The sequence below is a fragment of the Moschus berezovskii genome, chromosome 7, assembly GCF_049115385.1.
Source record: "Moschus berezovskii isolate FMDL1 chromosome 7, NW_MosBer_1.0, whole genome shotgun sequence".
NCBI lineage: Eukaryota > Metazoa > Chordata > Mammalia > Artiodactyla > Moschidae > Moschus > Moschus berezovskii.
Genome location: NC_142466.1, coordinates 92,325,285 through 92,346,732, shown reverse-complemented (window position 1 = coordinate 92,346,732; position 21,448 = coordinate 92,325,285). Strand labels below are relative to the sequence as shown.

General features: G+C 40.3%; 1 protein-coding gene across 2 annotated transcripts in view; it reads right to left on the bottom strand.

Moving 5' to 3' along the window:
* Nucleotides 1–659: 659 nt before the first annotated feature.
* The window catches only part of FAM120A (family with sequence similarity 120 member A), a 120,500-nt gene continuing 99,711 nt past the window's right edge, over nt 660–21,448 (bottom strand). The window contains exons 12-18 of one of the 2 annotated variants that reach the window (XM_088838147.1): nt 20,541–20,655; nt 15,076–15,285; nt 12,861–13,044; nt 12,136–12,273; nt 9,883–10,024; nt 9,485–9,581; nt 660–2,574 (exon numbers count right to left, since the gene is read on the bottom strand). In XM_088838147.1, coding sequence (XP_088694273.1) covers nt 2,263–2,574; nt 9,485–9,581; nt 9,883–10,024; nt 12,136–12,273; nt 12,861–13,044; nt 15,076–15,285; nt 20,541–20,655 — 1,198 coding nt within the window. In that variant the 3' untranslated portion in view covers nt 660–2,262. Of the gene's footprint in view, nt 2,575–9,484; nt 9,582–9,882; nt 10,025–12,135; nt 12,274–12,860; nt 13,045–15,075; nt 15,286–18,791; nt 19,210–20,540; nt 20,656–21,448 lie in introns of those variants that run through there. The other variant, XM_088838148.1, reaches the window with a different exon arrangement.

The window sequence follows — 21,448 nt, the reverse complement described above, 5'->3', positions numbered from 1 at the left end:
CCTGACAACACTAACTCAGTAAGTTGATTAAGGTCACCATCAATGATGATAAGGAATGCTAATTTTACATAGCCTAACCCCAGTCCATTCATGAAAAAAAAAAAAAAAAATCAGACAAATAATAGTTAAGGTACATCTGACAAAATATCTTGCTACTCCTCAAGGCTGTCACAAGGTCACCAAAAACAAAGTCTGAGACCCAGTCACAATGAAGAGCCTAAGGAGACATGACAGATTAATGTGGTAGAACAAAAAAATGTAATGTGCTAGATGTAAACAGCTAAATGTAATGTGGTAGAACAAAAAAGTGCATTAAGTAAAAACTAAAGAAATACAGTATGGATTTGGCTTTTTAAAAAGTGGTTTAATCAAGATCAAATGTATTTCTTCCTTGGGCTTTTTTTTAAAAAATTTAAATTTCCATTTCTAAGCTTGCTCTATCAAAGAATGTCTTTTTTGTAATTATGAAATTCAGGCATCAGCATCAACATAACTTGCACTTTGACAACACATGTTCCTTTAGAGCAAGAAATGGAATTACTTGCAATGGGCAAAATACTTCTAAATTTTGGTTGACTAAGCTCTTTAGTAGCTGTTTTAATTGGCATTAAACCTCAGTAAAATGGATGTTCTTACAAAGAATTTAAAGCCACACCATCTTTATACTAAAAGAATAAAGATTTTTATTAAGCATTGTAAGTTGCATTCAATAGCCTTCAGATACACCACACCACAACCCATCTACAATCAGTCAAACCCAACAGCAGTTCATTCTTGCACAATCCATGAGTTAGGGCAAAACTCCCTTCAACTTACAGTAAGATCCTACTCAGGTCTTGCGGGCAGGGATTGGGGAATTACATCTCATTTCTGATCACTAATGTGTGATGAAGAGCATCAGGAGAATTATATGAAAACGAATAAGAAGTGATTCTGATTTCAAAGTACATTGTTTGGAAACATTAACAAAAACATCAAAATGATATAAGTATACCTGCTTCTACTAAATTCTTGATGGGAAAGTTCTCAAGAACAAGCAATTTGTTTCCTGCTACAGAAGGGGAGGTTGTTTTTTTTTTGTTTTTTCTTTTAAAAGATCAAAGGGATTTTTTTTTGTTTTTCACAGAATTTCATATTTTGCTAATATGAAGGCATAAAACAGCAACAAAGAACAATAATGCATACAGCAGTGAATACACCAGGGTAATGTTGATATTTGAAACAGCTAGATAATTTGGGGGGTTTTAGAATAAATGCAACAGAGGTCAATAATCACAAAATTTTAAGGTTAGAGCAAGATCAGTCAATGACTAAACAGAGTTAACATCTTTTATAGGACTATTACTGATTATTAGCATTTTTGTTTTGCAAATGGGCACATACTGGTAAGAATGGAAGAAAGGACAATAACATGCATAATATTAACTACACACTTTAAAAATCATGAACCATGCAGAAGTTTAGCTCAAGTAAGTAGCACTAATGGTCTACATCCGATTCAAAACCACATAGTTCATTGATCACAGATGCATGGTATTAAGTCACGAAAAGTTTCAGAACACATTGTGTTGATTTTGAAAGGTCATTTGCATCTTCTATGATTTCAACTTTATCTCCATTTAACTTGCTTGTAAAGTATGTATGATGTACTGTATATTTAAAATCAGCAGAACGGCAATATTACTCTATAATTTTTTGTTTTGATAGTTGCACTTTTTTTCTTAACACAAAAGAACCACATCAACAGTGATGAATTTTAAGTAAGAAAGAAAAACTGTGGTTGTGCCTTATTTCTTTCATAATCATAAAATCAAAGCCTTAGACAAAGCTTTCTTGTGAACAGTAATGCAAAATCAAAGATAATGGCATACATATGGTGCCAAATGCTAAAAATGATATTTTAAGCTATATATACTTAAAGACTGCCAAAATTTGTTTTCTTTATAGTTCAAGAAACACAACTATAGGCTTTTGTCATTAACCAGTTTAAACTTTGTGTGTACTTCATTTTAAGTGTGGGAGTCAAATGCTCTTCATTTTCTTTCTCTCTTTTTGTTTTATTGTAGCATTTTGACTACAACTGGTTAAAACTAAAAATGTGTTGTTTAAATCTCTGATATCAAAGAGGGATCCGAATTTCCAAAGTCCTCATTTTTCTCTTACGGAAAGGAAAAAATGTACATAACTGTAGGCTCTCTTTCTCTCCAGATATTCCTAAATCCTTACCCTTCCAGCATCCTTCACCCTCTATAAAAAATAAGTTTACTCTTCTTTCTTTAAGACAGCTGCCTCCAGAGCATCAGCTCTACGGCAAGCACTGTCTGTACTTAGTGCATTTAAGTGAGGATTTGTATTGCACGTCTTAGAGTCATTGTTCAAGGCACTTTCCGAGTGGCTGGGGGCCCTGGTGTCGCCCGCGCTCCCGTTCATCTGGGGAGCCGGCTTCTCCTCAGCCACCGCTCCGTTTTCAGCCAGGGACCCGTCTGAAGACATAGCAGAGGATTTAGATTCCCCGGATCTCGACTTCAGTTCTTTGGCCACTTCTTCTGCTGAAGCAGCATAAGGAGGCTTGCCCTATTAAAAATGAAAGACAGCAAGCAATAAGGCAGTGTTTGATAAACAGCGGGAGAGAGGAGACACCAACTGAGGCCTGCTGACTCACTGCAGATTCAAGGATAGAATGCAGTGAACGTGTGGCTGTGTCCCTCATTGTACGTGCTCTCTACCCTATGCGATTAGACACTATAATATACTCTATGCACTCTGTTATATACTCTATATATTCTCTATACAGTTGACCCTTGATCAACATGGATTTGAACTGCCCAAGTCCACCATTACATGGATTTTTTTTCAATCGATACGTGCCATAGCACTAAATGAATCTGCAAATGCGGAACTGTGGATATGGAAGAAGGCTGACTATAAAGTTCTATGTGGATTTTTGACTGCATGTTGCCCAAGGGTCAACTTCATAGTCCATATACACTCTATAAAACATATACATTCTATGTTATACACTCTAATCTGCTCTATTCATTCTATTGTATACTCTATCCACTCTGCAATCTATATACAGAGTAGAACTGGAGGTACCTATCACCCTTGCTTTTAGAGACACCCTCTTGTACACCAGGGGTTATCATGTTTCCCATCTGGGCTCATTTTCAGTGTCTTCTCATTTTAGCTTTGAATCCTGCAGTTCAGAAATACTCCTGTAAACTTTTCTAGAAGTCAATACTTCTGTCATTCTCTAGGAACCGTGAGGAAAGTAATTAATATAAAAATACAGGAGGACCAAAAGGGAAGAAAAATAATACTGACGATCTCAAGTACACGCTTTCAGATCCCAAAGCCCTCACTCTCCTAAGGAAAAGCCCACTCCCCAGACTAAACACATGCTTGTGCAGCACTGCCAGGGGTGACGCAGCAGCTCCCTCACAGACGCCTGCTACAGGAAACGCTTTGAGGGGCCTGCTTATTAGGGAACCGCCCTACAGTTATGAAGATGCAGGAAGACTAAGGAGGAGAGACTCCCTGCAGCTGTTTGGAAACAGACACTCCCTCTCTCTACAGCAAATTCTTCCCATAAGCCCAGACCACTGCAAGGAGTCGCCCACCACTATAAGCACCATGAGCACAGGCAGCACTGCCTCTTGTCCCACGGACACAGCCTCTCAGAACTGCCCCATCAGGATGGCAAGAACAGAGACAGGAAGGCCAGCGACTCAGGAAACAAGGTGCTGGTGATCATCTGTCCTTCTCAAGGGGCAAGAATACTACTTTCACTTAAAAATGAGCAACAGGAAGTACCACGGTGAATTCACACATTATACCAATAAAAGATGAAACAGCATCCCCAAGGACAATGAAATAACGTCAGAATGGCACGCCAGTAAATGATTAAGACTTCTTCCTCTGATTTTAAAACAGGCTATGACAGGACAGGATAAACAGGAACACATATTAAACCAGGAAAACCCATCAAGTGAGGTGAAAAGCTTATGGAAGAGTTAAAAATAAAAGAAAAAATAATTCCAGAAAGGAACACTAAACTAAAAGAAACACCACTAAATAAACATCATATAATACCTGAAGGCTAAAGAAGAAAATTTTAAAAGACACAGACAAAGAAAGGGAAATGCAGATCAAACTCACAATGAGATCACATTTTACACCCACGAGGATGGCCAAACTCAGTAACAGAGAGTAGCAAGTGTTGCCATGGACATACAGTACTGGAATCTTCATACATTGCTAACAGGAATGGAAAACGCAGTCACTTTGAAAATTCTGTGGCTCCTCAAATGCTTAAACACAGAGTTACCATATGACCAAGAAATTCACTTTTACATATATACTCAAGAGAACTGAAAATGTGTCCATACAAAGACTTGCACACAAAGACTACAATTAATAGTGCTCTATTATATATTTAAAAGTTGCTAAGAGAGAATACCTTAAAAGATACATTCCCATCACAAGAAAACGAAATCTGTAAATATGTGCAGTGATGGATGTTAACTAGACTTACTCTGGCAATCATTTTGTAAATATAAGTATCAAACATTATGATGTATAAATGAAACTGATATAATATTGTGTCAATTACATCTCATTAAAACTTGGGGGGGAAAACACAAAACCTGTATACATGTGTTCATAGCAACATTATTCATAATAGCAAAAAAGTGGAAACAATCTAAACGTCCATCAACTGATGAATAAGTAAACAAAATGTAGTATTATCTAGACAGTGGGGCATCACTCAGCAATAATAAAGAATGAAATCCTGGTTTGGGGCACAACAGGTGCATTTACACGGTATCTACAGAGGGCAAGTCCAGACAGAAAGCAGATCATTAGAGTCTATGAGGGTGCGGTGTGACTGCTCATGAGTAAAGTTTCTTTCAGGGTGATAAATGTTCTGGAATTAGTGGTGATTGCTGTATGACCTTGAGAATACACTGAATTGTACACTAAACAGATGAACTGCATTAGTATATGAGTCACATCTTGAGACACAAAGAAATCCAGAGTATGCCAAACACTGAAGACACAGCACCAGAGATGAAAAGAAACCAAAGCAAAAGAAGTGAAATGAAAAACAAGTAACTCAAGAAAATTTTCTGACATAAAAACAAAATTTGAAATTGTGCTTGGAAAGAAAGTGTTGTATACTGAGTGCAATGACCCAAGAATGGCCAGCAGCAGGGCATGTCATTCAACTTCAGCAAAAAAAATGAAAACATTTTTTTCATTTGCTGTGGGGAGAGGGGGGAGGGAGAAAACAATTTAGGCAGTTAGGTCAAAACAGCAAATGACTTCAAAGGGAAAGACAATTCAATTATTATTAGTCTTTATTAGTCATAGAGCAAAGCTTTATGACAGAAGAAAATCATATAACGTGTAAAAGTCTCTTGAGAAGATGTAAACCAATATTTCTAATTACTGGGAAAATAAACTACTTTCAAATTAAATCCTGTTATCCTAAGTCCTCCCCAAGAATTCACTAAAGAAAAGAGCCTCAGAGGGACAAAATGGACCAGCAGCCTCAAGGCATATGGGGCACAGGACACAGTTATCTACAGACCCTGGACAAATGTAGCTAAAAAGATAAGGTACCTTGGACAATGTAGACAGTAGTAGCATAGCTACTTTTTAAAATGTGAGAATGGTGGGGGGAAATGGGGGAAGCATATACCAACACTTTAATTGTTTCCTGTGATTGTGCTGGTGATGGAAGTATTAGCTATTCCTCAAGGTAAGTGAAACCCAAGTAAGAAGGCAGGCACTGTGAGAGGGGATCAGAGGGCAGACAGACTGAAACTATAATCACAGACAACTAGCCAATCTGATCACATGGACCACAGCCTTGTCTAACTCAATGAAGCTAAGCCCTGCTGTGTGGGGCCACCCAAAACGGACGGGTCATGGTGGAGAGGTCTGACAGAATGTGATCCACTGGAGAAGGGAATGGCAAACCACTTCAGTATTCTTGCCTTGAGAACCCCATGAACAGTATGAAAAGGCAAAAAGATAGGACACTGAAAGATGAGCTCCCCAGGTCAGTAGGTGCCCAATATGCTACTGGAGATCAGTGGAGAAATAACTCCAGAAAGAATTAAGGGATGGAGCCAAAGGATTGAGGGCAGGAGGAAAAGGGGATGACGGAGGATGTGATGGTTGGATGGCAACACTGACTCAATGGACATGGGTTTGGGTGGACTCCAGAGTTGGTGATGGACAGGGAGGTCTGGTGTGCTGCAGTTAATGGGACTGCAAAGAGTCGGACACGACTGAGTGACTGAACTGAACTGAACAGACTGTGTATGAAATGTGGGATGAAATAAATGATGAGTTATGGGATGTTCTAATTTAATCATTCTCTGAGTTCTTAGGAACCAAGATTCTCAGGAGGGAAGAAAAGACATACTGACATAAATAGTAAACGTTAAGTCAAACTCCTGAAATTGTGAATTTGAATTAGAAGAGTCAATTTAATTGGGGTGGGGGGAACAGCAGATTACATGTATACATGTTTGCATGTACATTATACATGAGTGTGCATGGGTACACCTTTCCCCTCTAGATCTGTTCATAGGAAAAGCCCAGAAATGGTGACTTGGTCTAGAAGAAAGAACATACAGATTAACAGAGATGAGACTAAATAAAAGCCTTACAGTCTTCAGTTTAAACTGGAAACATCAGTGAGAATTCAAGAGAATCCTACCTTTGAAAAATAAAATAAAAGCATACCGTCTGTGTGGGTGTTTATATATATAAAGAAATAGGACTGTGTGTGTCTATGTACACAGAACACTAGAACAGTGACTAACACTATGGCAGCTCATGTCCATCAGGGAATGCTCTTACTGCGGTCTTGAGATGCCGTTTCTCACTAAAGAAACCAAGAAACAAAGAGAAATGACTGTCACTGGTTTGCTGGGCTGGGTGATACACCAGATAAGAAGTTGCTGAACACTAGAGGTCACAGCAAAGGGTCCCGGTGGCCAAGGACAGGTGAGTTGAGCTACAGAACCATGTGTTGATCTATAGCTTTCCTGACAGGCTGCAACACTGAGGCACCAAATGGAAAGCGATGGGAAGCATCTCTTTATAAAAATATCCCAATAAAGAAAAACAAATGATAGAATGAGAGTATCTTCATTTTGAAATCTGCAGTATATGAATGGATCAAAAGGTTCTGACACATAAAAAAAGATAAGCAGACAGGAAAGCACATGACTCCACTGAAGTCTTGCCACAGGGACAAACCGAAGTACAGTGAAGCATCCAGATCCAGCTACTAGTGGGCAAGAAAGGTCAGAGTCACACAAGGAATAGCACTGTGAGCGTGCACTCAGCAAAAGCCAGGATTCTGAAGGTGAAATAGCCTGAGTTGTCCTTCAGTTGATAAATGAAGGAAAAAGGGAGGGAGGGAAATCTGTTGATTTAGAGAGACTTAGAAGATGTAGAAGGCAATGGCAAGCCACTCCAGTACTCTTGCCTGGAAAATCCCATGGATGGAGGAGCCTGGTAGGCTGCGGTCCATGGGGTCGCTAAGGGTCGGACACGACTGAGCGACTTCACTTTCACTTTTCACTTTCACACACTGGAGAAGGAAATGGCAACCCACTCCAGTGTTCTTGCCTGGAGAATCCCAGGGACGGGAGAGCCTGGTGGGCTTCCGTCTATGGGGTCACACAGAGTCGGACACGACTGAAGTGACTTAGCAGCAGTAGCAGCAGAAGACGTAGCAAACTAAAGAAAACAAATACAATTCAACAAGTGTCTAGGAAGGCACATATGAGCGATAAAAAACCAGAAAGTGACAAGGGAGAAATAACTGAGTGTAAAACTCCAGGGTTGTGGTTATATTGTGCAGAGGGAGGAAGGAGGTTAGTGCTGTGACTGGGCCTGTGAGACTCTTGAAAGAGCTGGGAAAATGCTATTTATCACATGGGTGATGGCTACATGGCTATTTGCCTTATATCTCATTAAACTACATTTTGATATATGTGTATGTGGTTTTTTGGTATCTAGGTTTTATAATGAAAATAAAATTGCTTAAGCAATATCCAACCAGTCCATTCTAAAGGAGATCAATCCTGGGTGTTCATTGGAAGGACTGATACTAAAGCTGAAACTCCAATACTTTGGCCACCTCATGCGACGAGTTGACTCACTGGAAAAGACTCTGATGCTGGGAAGGACTGGGGGCGGGAGGAGAAGGGGACGACAGAGGATGAGATGGCTGGATGGCATCACCGACTCGATGGACATGAGTTTGAGTGAACTCCGGGAGTTGGTGATGGACAGGGAGGCCTGGCGTGCTGTGATTCATGGGGTCGCAAAGAGTCGGACACGACTAAGCGACTGAACTGAAATGAACCGAACTGAAGCAATATAGGGATACTTATTTCCCACTACCAGCTCAGGAAAGGCCCTTGTACTCACCAAGGATGACCGTAATGAAAAACCAGGGGCATTTTATAGGACAAGCTCCAGGCTAGAGAAGAAAGAAAGAAGTTCTCCTTCTCATAAACCTGCTGAGAGACTGAGAGTACCTCTGGCTCAAAAGAGCATTTTGATGAAGGCTGAGGATGGTCAGGGTGGGACTACAGGGGAGCCAGAATGAGCTGAGGACCTCCCCCTTGCTGGATGCTGCATGGCAAACAGGGGCTGCCTGGACCTGTTTTCAGGCAAGAGATTGTTTCTGTACTTGACTTATTTAATGTATTTCATCAGAACAGAAGCTATCAAGATGCTAAGATCACCTGGCAAAAGCAGAAGTTTTATTTTCTCTTGGCCAACTATTTCTAAATAAGGATTATTAATAAATGAGTCACACAAGTGTATTCCTCTTAATGTTTACAAGGATGCTATGAGAAAAAATTGTGTACTTTGATTAAAGCCATAATTCAATAAATGAGACAATGTAATACAGTGTTAGGGTTGATTGGTCTTTTTAAAACATCATTCTCAAGGGGAAATTAATCAGAATCCAGGTCCTAAAATGGAGTATCCAAAGCAGAAGAAAGTTCTAGCTCTTTCATGAAGACAGACATGTGACTTTATTTTCTCATGAGCTGATTCTTTCATGGACGAACTAGTCTAGATGGTGCGGGAGGAAAAAAAAAATGCACTGTTCTGCACTTACAAAGTCACAACTTCTTTTTAAATCCTAAATGTGATTTACCTAAATAATGGTTTATAATACAGACAGCATTAACAGCTTCTGGATTATTCTCAGCTAAATTCCCAGGTACAGAACGTGAACACGAGCTCACACTCTTTACCCCAAAAGTTGCTAAAATGGTCTGGGTTTGAGGGAAGGTACATTTGAAAACCACCACGTGCCACTGTTGGGTTAGAAACATTCCAACGCCCCTCCTCTCTGATCCGGGGCACGGAAACACTGGTCGGGGAAGCAGCAGGCACCCAGAAGTGAACTGGCACTAGCCCTATGTTGTGTTATTACCTGAATCGCACCCTGGTTTTTATAGCCTCTGCCATAGTACCTTCCACCTCTTCCAAATGTTCGGATCACTGGAGTGGAAATAACTCCTCTTGGACGCCTGAACACATAAAAGAGGACAAAAACAAACAGACTTGTATCTGTTAAAGATAAATTTAAAATAATATCAAATGGATTTAAAGGTGTCCAGTCTATGCTACAGGAAGCACAGACTTTAATTTCTGGATAATTATTTAACAATGGTTTAAATAATTACATAATGTTGTATATAATGGAATCCTACATAACCACTAAGAATATATTTAATGAAATAAAGATGTTACTAGTAAGCTTATAATTAAAGTAACAAGTAAGAGGTTGGTTTTATTTATACACATACATTTTCATTGTTCAGAACTCACCCTCTTGCTGGTCCTCCAACAGAAACTACCTGCAGGGGGAAAGGCCCACGGCCTCCTCGGCCCCGTCTGCTCCCAGCCCAGTGGCCAACCACGGTGCCAGCTATTTCTAGCTTCCCTCCCTGAGAAGGTATAGGTTGGATTCCTGCACAAAAGTAGATGAAAAAAATCTTGACAATCACAGAAATAGCAAAGAGAAACAAGCAAGCAATTTCTTTTCAAATGTGGTTTCTATTTCATATGAAGCCCTTTCTCTTCCTTTGTAAAGACTTCTTGTTTATTATGCGAACTATCTTTGCACACAGTTTGATTTTAGTGATTTTAAGTTGTAATTAAAAATATATCTGAAAGTAAGACAACTGTATTGGCTACTGGAAGAAATCACAACTGAAATTAAGTTATGACTGAAAAATGAGTACAGTTGTTAGGTAGAAACAGATCCAGTAAAGTACTGGGTATATATTGCACACTTTCTACATTATCAAGATAGAAATCTGCAAATTCAAAGTTTTTCTCTTTGGGCAATTACTTAGACTTTACTACCTTAACCAAACATTACAGAATCAGTAAAGCTAGCCTGTTAAGTCTTATTGTGTTATTAAATGATAATTTCCTCAGGCAGGGTTACAAATATCCCTTGTATTCACTAACTTCTATTAATTACAGGTAGCCTGAATATTCCAAAGTTTTCTAACTTACCTAAGAAAATGCTTAGACAATTATTGATACCAAAATTTCTGATAAAACAAAACAAAACAGAACCTCAAGCATCTTCTTTTCTGGGAGATGGAAAGGATTATATAATAAATTCTCCATCATCCTGGTGTTAGCCATGATCATTAACAGCCAGGTAGCACTGTCCAACAAAACCTTACATTTTCTAGCGGCCACATTAAAAAAGTAAAAACACATGAAGTAAATATTAATAACATATCTTTTTTAACCCAATATACCCAGAATAACATGTAATCAATATAAAAAACTACTGATGAGACATTTTGCATTCTTTCTATGTTAAGTCTGTAAAATTAGATGTGCGCTTAGGACACAGCTCAGTTTGGATGAGCCATAGTTCGAGTGCTCGAAAGCCACATGTGGCCAGCAGCTACTATCCTGGACAGTGGAGATCTGAATTCCAGACACAATTTGGTAGAAGTTAGGAAGCACGTTCCTATTGTCATTTCAGACTAAACCACTTCTGACAGAGCAATGTTCACAGCCAGGACTCCTCCCCACCCCCAACCCCAACAGTATTTTATCACAACTGCAGGCCAGCATGAGTTTCCAGGCAAGGGTTGCAAAAAGCTGAAGCTGACTGTAAAGCAGAGAACACACGTTACTGTGCACTGTGTGATGCGCAGTAACAGGAGAAAAGCACCTTGGACAGCCAGGAGAACTAAGGGGAGGCAGGAGACGGCATGCAAGTCCAGTAGAAGAGGAGTGGCTTCTACAGCTACAGAGAGAGGGCAGCGTTCATCCATAAGAGCATCACTATTACAAAAGAAGTCTCCAGTAGCTTCTGTAAGAACCCAAGTAACTCAACTGGAAAAATATTTCTGATAAAGAAAGGCTTGCCTATCCTAAAAGTTCTTCAAAACTGTATTTGAGTAATCCTGTAACACAGACTTGACAGTCAGGTTTAGATTTGCAGTCCCCAAATGTGGCATTTATGGCAAAGTTACAAGTCATGGGCTTCAAAGTACAGCAAAATCACAAGATAGTATTTCAAAACTCAACATTAAGACTTTTTCTCACCCTCACAAGCCTAATATGAATGAGAAGAGAAGCAATGGAAATTGAAACCAGACTATTTTATTAGATTTTTCTTTACTAATGTTTCTCTGAAACAAACTATGAAACACTTTTATGCCAAGAACTGTACAATGCCCTTAGATTCTTCTATACAAGCATGATCCTCTTTACCTAGAGAGGGCTGTTAGAGAACACAAAGGAAAAACAAACGTCTCTCAGAATGAATGGGCAAACTGTTCTATCATAGGAGGCAACGATTAGGAGCACAGGGCTATGTGTGGACACACTGGTCCTGCTGGAAGACAGGGATGGGTCAGAGCAAAGCCGCCGCAGAGACCCGGGGGCAGGCAGAGGCTGGCAGATGAGCAGCAGCAAATACCAGAGTGGGGGCCTATCAGAAAGGACTTGGTGCTGGAGTCAGGACAGACAAGGAGGAAGAAGAGCCAGAAGGAGCGGGAAGCTGCTGGTGGAAAAAAGCTCTAGGAGGAGGTGTGGCATAATTACCGCCCTGTGACTTGCTAGTCCTGCTGCTGTCACTGCCTGAGAAGGCTCCACAGTGTCCTGTTGCTGTCGCCACTCGGAAGGCACGGTAAGCGCCTGTCGCTACAGTTTCCCCATAGGGGCTTCCAAAGCCACAGACTCCTGTGGGACCCGGGTGGAGAGAGATGGGAGAAGCCATGAGGAACTGGGTTCAGGGAAAGCCACCAGTGGGCTTTCAGGCAGAGAGACCCCCATGTCCTTCAGTTGTTCTTACACCATCAGCTGCCAGGGAAGAGCCTCCTGACCCTTCTTCTCACCAGCAACACAGAAATGTCACCTTGCCTGCTCTTGGAGGAGCCTCTGGAGACCAAACACTATTGCTATGGGCTCTGCCACAGGCTTGGGAGGCAGCCTTAGTGGAGGAGAGCTCCGCTGACCCCACAACATGAGAAAATCTTAAACCACAAATGTCAGCAGAGTTTTTCGCTACACTGACCAATTTAAAAATCATATCTCTGCAATAGCTTCTATAGTTCCCACTCCCTTTCCCATATGTAATCTCTTCCAGGATCAAGTTTGTTCCTTTCTAATGTGAAGAGCTGTCGCTGCAGACTTCATAACTAAGGCTGAGAATTATTTACAAGGTCTCAATACAGCAGGATACAGCTCACTGAGAAGGCCTGCATGTTGTGTGTGTATCTGTCTCCCCACACTAGCAAGTCCATACCTACAGTGGTGGACACACTCACCTGCAAAGCCCCGCCCTCGGCCCTGGGCCGGGGGGACAGGCCCGAAGTGCCGTGGGTACACAGAGGTGGGGTAGAAAGGCAGCGCCGCTGGCGGTGGGAAGGGGAGTGGGTGGCTCTGCCGGGAGAAGTTCAGCCCTTCCAGGATGCTTTGTCGCATCTTTTCTACCTTGGCAGCTTGCTCGGCCTGGAAGTCAAGGACTGGCATGTGAAAACTTCATTCACAAATTCAACTCAATTGAATTGGAATGAACAAGAAAGAAATAAGACATGCTGACCACTATGCTACGCCTACATGTGTGTTAACTGCTTAGTCATGTCCTACTCTTTGTGACCTCATGGACTGTAGCCCGCCAGGCTCCTCTGTCCGTGCTTATTTACCTATAAATAACACAGCCACAATCTGCTCAGTGATCCTCTTTTACAGAATGCAATGTTGTTGTTGTTGTAGTAGTAGTAGTATAGTCAGAAAGTCCTGTCTGACTCTGCGACCCCATAGACTATGGTCCACCAGGCTCCTCTGTGCATGGGATTTTCCAGGCAAGGGTACTGGAGTGGCTTGCCATTTCCTTCTCCAGAGGATCTGCCTGACCCAGAGATCGAACCTGTATCTCCTACATCTCCTGCATTGTCAGGCAGATTCTTTACCAGTAAGCCACCAGGGAAGGCCACAGAATGCAAACATGACCACAAAAGCAAAAAAAACGCAAAAAAAGAAAAAGAAAAAAGATACTCTATCTCATACTCTTATAAAACAAGAATTTAAATTTCTACCTTCTCAGCATATCTTTAGGTGAGAACCATTTACTATAAAATTTATTAACTGAAAATAAATCTGTTTCTCAAAATCAATGACTAAGTCCAGACAGGTCATGCTCACAGCCTTCCTTCCACTCATGCACCAAGGAGCAGATGATGCCTAGTTCACATCTTTAAATTTTACTTTCCTATCAACTTAATCTTAGGTCAAACATTCACTTTATAGAAAAGGAACTGAGGCAAAGAGTAGTAGATGCTTCTTAAGGGATGCCTGGAGCTCTTTAATAGAGAAAGGACAATAGATCAATTGACCTGTCCATGGGGCTACCAGTGAGGTAGCCTGCACAAATGTGAACAATACAACTTGTGTATGTCAAATTACACTGCGAAGAAACACTGAGTGTCTTTTGTTAATGAATACATAAATATGTATGTGCTAAGTCGCTATACCAGCAACCAATCTTTAATCAGAGAACCTGAAAATCTGCTTACTCTGTAAATTTGTCTTTAAACTGAGCTTAACTTAAGCGGCATGTGGAAGAATGCATGTTTTGTAGTCTAAGGTTAAAAAGCAAAAAGCTGGCAGCATATGTGAACCTCTTTTATATACAAAGGGACAAGATAACCTGATGACCTACTTCACTTTATTTTTAAATTAGAACTTTAAAAAGTACAGTCAATCCTGACTATTCATGAGTTCCACATCTGTAAACTCAGCCACTTGCTAAATAAACTCAAAATCAATACTCCTCGCATTTTCATAGTCATCTGAAGACGTTCATCGAGTGGAATAAAGCCTGAGTTGCCAGCTCAGGTTAAAGAAAGCACAGCACTGCCCTCATGTTTCAGTTTCATACTGGAAACACGTGTCCAGGCACTGTCTCCTTAGCGCCACAATTTCCGTGTTTTTGTGAATGATTCTGCTGTTAGAACAGCACAGTGCTGAGTATTGGCTGGTATTCCCAAGTGCCAGGCTGTGATGTGCCGTACAGAGAAAACGCGTGTTAGTTAAATGAGCTTTGTTGAAGCTGGTGAGTTAACAATATATATGCATTAAGAAGTATTTAAACAGAAATATATATAAGACAAGGTTATTGTCTTATTGACTGATTGATGAAGACGATGCGACGGAAGGCTTGCAGGACCCTAACCCTGTATTTCCCCTAACTGTAAAGATTCAGTATTTGCTAATTTCAGTGTTCAAGGTGAATTCGTACAGTACAATTACTGTGAATAATGAGAACCAAGTGTATGTCCTGGGCTCAGCTCATGTGGGCACTGAATTGACATTTAGTTACACACTGGGCTGGGCTCAATCTAAATTAAATTCTTGTTGCATGGGCTCATCACAAATTCAGTAGGAAAGACAACAGATTAGCTAGCGCGCGTCATTTCATTCTTGTTAGAAGTGGCCACCACCTCCTCCCTGCCCCACCCAGCCTGCTTTCCTGCAACTGACCTGACCATCACAGAGGTCGATGAGTGGGGTCTTTTCCCGGCTTGCTTTGAGGAGTTTGGACTGGAAGAGCTTCCCATCAAAATACATCCAAGGACAGCAGTGTTCCCAGGGTACTGGCTGGCCACATGCGTCGTTTGCAAACAGGGCCATGTCCACGCCACTCATGAAGAGAGCTGACAGCTGAATGCCTCGGGGGTCGAGGTTCTCAATCTTTAAATGGAAAAGAATTATTTCTATGGAGTAAGAGTACTACAGCATCCAATTCTTGCAATGTCTGACTATAACTCTCCATGGGTCATAAGGACACCCCTCAACCAAATGCCCCCTAAGTAGCTCTATCACTATCTTACAGTGACTTAACACTGACCTGTCTGAACAGAAAGACTTTTTATGTTATTTAACAAATTTAAGTTTAAGAGGCTGTTTTATAAACATACTGAAATATTTCAATTTGGAATTTGTAAAGTTATACAAGTGTAAATCAATACTGTATTTAAGGTGGACACATGACAAAGTAACAAATCATTCATGGTCTCCTTAGCAGTTAAGAAGCCCACAGTTCATTTATGAAATAAAATTTTATACTTCAGATTCTAAACACTGGTAATATATTAACAGAAATGTGGTAAAAAGGAATATTCTATTAAGATTTTGTATTTTTAAAGTAGTTATCTTTAAAAAATTATTTGGAAAGAAATTACTTGGTATAATTTCATTCTAAAGCTTATATTTTATGTCTACATTATTTTATATGTTAATGTTTTAGATAGCGACTCATTAATGAGACTGTCAAAATGTTTTAGGAGAAATGGATAGCTTATAAATGAAAGAACACAACAGCAAAAACACTGTATCTGAACCATGCAGACTATCAGAATCTAGAGACTTGCATTTCTGGGTTCTTTTCCCTCAAGTCACTGGTGCTGTGAGCCTTCCTTTGTACACACAGCCCTTTCTTCTAGCATCTAATGCACAGGATAAGAAACACTGACAAATACAGTCAACTCTTGATTATCTGTGAAGGCCCTAGTTTGTGGATTATCCAGGACTGAGTTTTAACTGTCCTGGTTTCTGTCTTCCCACCATGCGTGCTTATTTTCTAAGATCATGGTATCCTGAGAATGCAGTCTTTATGCATACCAAACTAAGCAATGCCTAATTGTGGCAGGTAAACTAGCTTTTCATTAAAGAGAAAAAAGATGACTCCAGTGCCAAATACTAATGAATTTATGATTATCTGATGTATCGTGCTGTCAGTGTCAACATTCCCCATTATCAGCTAACACCATATTTTTCAACTTAAAAAAAAAACCAAAACAACACAAAAAACAAAACTTGAAGTCAATGCAGTGAAGAACTTTCTGAACCTGGAGAAGTCTGTCCCTCCCAGCCCATGCCTGCTGGCTTCTGCTTCTCCAATGTAGTGCTGGAAACAGTAACTAATAAGCATAGTCAGTTGAGGGCAGGTGGGTTCGGGATAATAGATGAATTTTTACATTTATGAGCAGAAAGCGGGGCGGGTGCAAAATGGAACAAAAAAAACTTCCTTAGATCCCTACTGATCCTGCCTCTCTCTGCACCACAGAAAGGAAGTGGAAATTCCTTTCTTTTGAGTCTCGAGGCAGAAAGAGAGTTTCTCCTTCCTAAACACTGATGCTGTGGCAAAGTGTCAGAGCAGCAATGCCAGCCTGAGCTTGGGGGCTGCCCGTGCAGCACCCATCTGCTGGCCTCTCTGCAGGGACGATGGCAACTAGGCCTCTAGCCACTCTCTTGTTGCCAGTCCACACACAGTCTTCTAGGCCAGGGGAGGGAGGGCCTGGTCATGGCCAAGGGGAAGGCAACGATGATGCTGATGCTGCTCTGAAGAAAACAAAGTGCCAGCAGTGTCCTGGGGAAATTCAATATTACTGTCATTTCTTAGTGACTGGTGGTGCTGGTCATATCCACCCTCAGGCCTTACTTAACTAATAGGGCTCAAAACCACTCTGGCAGATGGCCATCTGAGTGCTGAGGCTAAGAAATAAGAGCTGGAACACAGAAGCACCTGAGTTAAGTCACTTCCCAGTGAGCTGATGGGAGGAAAGGCTAAGTCTACCTTATCCACACACATACATATTTATTTTAAATTACCTTATCATTACTTAATGAACTACGTTTTTATGGGTTTAAAAAATGATTTTCAAGTCAGTTAGTTTTAGAAATAGCAAATACTATTAATTCAATAGAGGAAAATTCTTAGAAACTGTCTAAATAAACTGAATAAAATCTCAATTGCTGTGTGGATTCACTTTATTAAAAAAATTTTTTTTAAATTTTAACTATTTTACATGGTACTTTATATTTCATTCCCTAAATGTTAATTATACATATAACACTATCTAATATTTATGGAGCACTTAACAAATATGCATCAGATACCACACTATTTTTTCATATATTATTTCATTAACATCTCAACAGCTTGTATGTGTGATGCTGCTTTTAGAGCTCCATTTCATAGATGGAGAAACTGAGTAACAGAGAGCTCAAGGTCACAAAACTGACAACTGGTGGCACCAGAATCTGAACCCTTGATCATAGAAATGGCTGTAATATTCACATTTTAACCTCATTCTCTTATAACACAGAAGATAAAATATTCACCATTATTCAAAACTCCTCAACTAGAAAAATAGTGACAAGATTTGTCTGATCTCACAGGAAACACAAATATGGAATGTATCTCCAGCCAATTAGTTGAAGAAACAAATTCCAATGAGGTTTACTTTGTCCAACTTCTAATTACTGGGCAACAGACTCTTACTTTGATTTGGCATATTTACCTATATGCACAACAATTCTTATAGGTATCACAGACATGCTGCACGTCCCTAATACTGTCTTTAAAGCTCTTCATTTTCCATCTTTTAATTCTGCACTTGGCATTTGAAACTGTTAAAAGAATTTAAGGCAATTATAGGGATGTCAAGAGCAAGGGAGAAAGAAACTGGATAAATATTAAAACTGTACAAAGATCCTTCTCTTCATCCTTTACCCACCCTCCTTCAAATACAGCATCAGTGCTGATTTTACCTTAGTCTTTATGTTTGTGCTGGTAACCTAGGAGAAGTGCCCAAAAATATAACAGGGAAAAAGTGAGGGCTGTCAATCACTGAGCCACGCAGAACACTCAATTGTTCAGGGTTGTGGCGGGAGGACAGAAAACGGACAAGATGAAACTCTTGCAAATTCATTTAAACCAATGGTTTCAACATCTTTTCCCAAACCTCCCATCAGAATAGCCATCAAGAGGGCAAACTTTCAAAATTAGGTCTTTTCTTTCTCTTCTCCTTTTTATTCTCAAAGCACATGATGGGCAAAAATGGGAGAAGAAAAACAGGATCTGGGCAATCCACAAACTGGATAATGGCCTCTAAAACAACAACAAAAATCAAGAGTTGACTATATCCTAAGAAGGAAAATGGTGTTTTATAGAAAAGCATTGTCACTGCTTTTGAAATAACAAAATAACTTTAATGGTTAAGTGAAAAAGCAGTTTTGAAATTTACTTTTCTATCACTGAATTTTTGGACTCTCAGTCTCTGCATAGGGATTTTTGTTCATTTAAATAATGATTAGTTCTCAATCTGATAACTGAGAGGATCATTGATCTTCAAAAGCAAAACAAAACAAAACACCCCAACTACTTCTCCCCCCAGTGAATGCTGTCATTTTCCCTTCCAGCTCTTTCAGAATTTACGGTGCTTGTGAATGAAGCACTAATGATGCAGGCTGTCCTTGGTGAAAGGAACACAGACCTCCAGACCAGCAAGACCCAAAGGGATAGTGGTGGGCTTGAAGTAACTGCACATAAAATGGGTCTTTCTAAACACAGCTCTAGAAGTGCCTGGCTTTAGATGAAGAATCGGGAGAAAATCATGAAAGCACTAAGACCTCTAAAGAACCAAAATGAAAGCTTAGAGTGTGACTGTCTTTCAAAAGCTATATCCTATGTGCTGATCCAAAAATGAAAAGGATATGGGAGAAGATGAACTTTGAGTAAAAGCAAGTGGATGGTGAATAAGGCTTGGTGGGCATACCTGATACCTGGCGGTCTGATTTTCAGAACTGGGATGTCAATACTGATGTAATAATCTAAATAAGAGAAACAGGAAGTAGAGGTAGAGGGATGGCACCACACTCTAGTCAAAGTATTTACAACACCCCTGAGCACAGTCTGCTGATGAAGATGGTGGTGATGGCACCACGCTCTAGGACACAGGACGCAGAGCCTGCACTTAGTACCAGCCTCTCAGGGGACACCCGGCCAAACATTCTAGAACGAAAACTTAAATTCAAAACCATTAACCAAAAAAAATTTCTGTCTAACAGAAAAGCTTAAACTACAAAGTAAAGAACATAATTTGAGGGAGACTCTCCTAAGTTTTGGTTGTCTTTAGTTTAGCTTGTTTCAAAGTCATCAGAAGCCTAAGGTGATCACAAATGACATGGGCTCCAAACACTGGATTACTGAATTTAACTCAATAATTTAGGGGCAACCACAGATTTATTGAGCCCCAACAGTAGAATACTGAAAACCCATCAAATGAGCCTAAAACTCTTCTGCAGGGAAAGAACGCCTTCATAAAGAATGGGAAAAAGATCTAAAAGTGAAGGCGATTTTGTCAAAAGAGATTACTTGATTACAAATCAAATTTTGTAAAAAACAAAAAACACAAACCACAACAAAAAAATCAAACCAATGGCAAAGAAAAAACCAAAACCCTGTACATTAAAAAGAAAAGGCAGATCCACTAATTTAGCTAACTCTGAAGTCTTTGGAAAGCAAGTACAGCCATGTGGACACAGTGACTAATAAAAGTACACTGAAAAGATAAGCACACCAAAAAATCAGGTGACAAAATGGACAAAATTAATACTGTCAAAACAATCAAAGGGAAAAAAAAAAAGAATACTAGAAGGGAAAATTAAAAGGAATACGATGTTAAATGCTGGCTAAAAGGGCACAGGAATGATGACATAACATTGTTCTTCAAGTGGTTTTTTAAAAGGGATTTATAATACCAGGAGGGCAAAGACTATTTTTTTTTTTTCTTTTTTAGAGAAAACGAATGTTGTATTTAGGAATAATAGAACGAAATAAGAAAAAGAATCCTGGCCAGATGTTAGTAAACTCTTAGGACCAAGCCCTCCCAGGGTTTGGGATCCCCACCTGAAATAAAAGGCAAGTTTACTTCCTGATGTGGAAAACAAGAATAAACACCCACTGGGAAACAAGGGAAAAATCTTTATCGCACAAAAGTAGACTTGACTGTTTCTATAACCGGGAAGGAAATTCCTTTTGCCCTGAAGGCTCTCAAGTTCACGTCATTAGTATTACTAGTTTAGTGCACTGAGCGACTGCTTGGTGAGCCATTGCTCCAAAACAAGACCTCCCAAAACAAAGAATGAGGTTTGTAGATTACCTTGAGCTCCTGCAGCTGATCAGGCTCATAGAGTTTGGGGGACAGTGCCTGAGCCAGGAAGGCATCCAGCTCCTGGCGACGCAGTATCCGTGCTCCAGGCCACTGCACCATATACCTACAAGGGGTGGACAGAGAGAGTTTGGTGTCAGGATGGAGCAGTCACCAGTCACACGCACAACCTGGTGTTCGGTTTCTAGGGAGAGTCAGGATGATACAAACCAAGGAGGCCTATATGGATTTCTTAGCCAGCTTCTCCAGTTGCACTGGATGATGCCAGTTACAAATGGAAACCTAAATCATTAGCTGGGCTGATCAGAATGTTTGATTCTGGAATAATTAAAAATAGTACACTAAATAAGAACACACTGCAAACCAGCTGGTGATTTTTTTTTTGATACAACTTATATATTTTTCTGAGGGGTTTAAACTCTGAAAATATATGTTAAGCACCAATTTATATGATTTATCTATTTTAATTCAACACAGGATACCTGGGAGGCAGGCCCTAAGTCCAAATAAGCAAGATTTACCTCCTGATGAAGAGTTAAGTCTTATGTAAACTGTCTGCATGGAAGGGGCTCTGGTGGTGGCAGGTGAATGCCCTGCAGTGGAATAGGAAGTGACAGCAGGGACAATAAAGCTTCAGGCTTCAGAACCGGCACCTGACGAACCAGTGCCTGCAAGCCCTGGGGTCACGCAGACTTACTGGGGCCACCCTGGTGTGAGCGCCTAAAGAGAAATCCGTTTCTAAATCTTCAAACTTCCATTTGTACTATCTGCCTGAGAACTGCCAGGTGTCCATAGACCCTTTTCTCTACTGATATCTCCCCTTTACTCACCCTGCCACTCAGCACTGGCCCAGTGACGACCTCCAGAGCACTAGGTAAAGGCACAACCCCAAGCAGTAC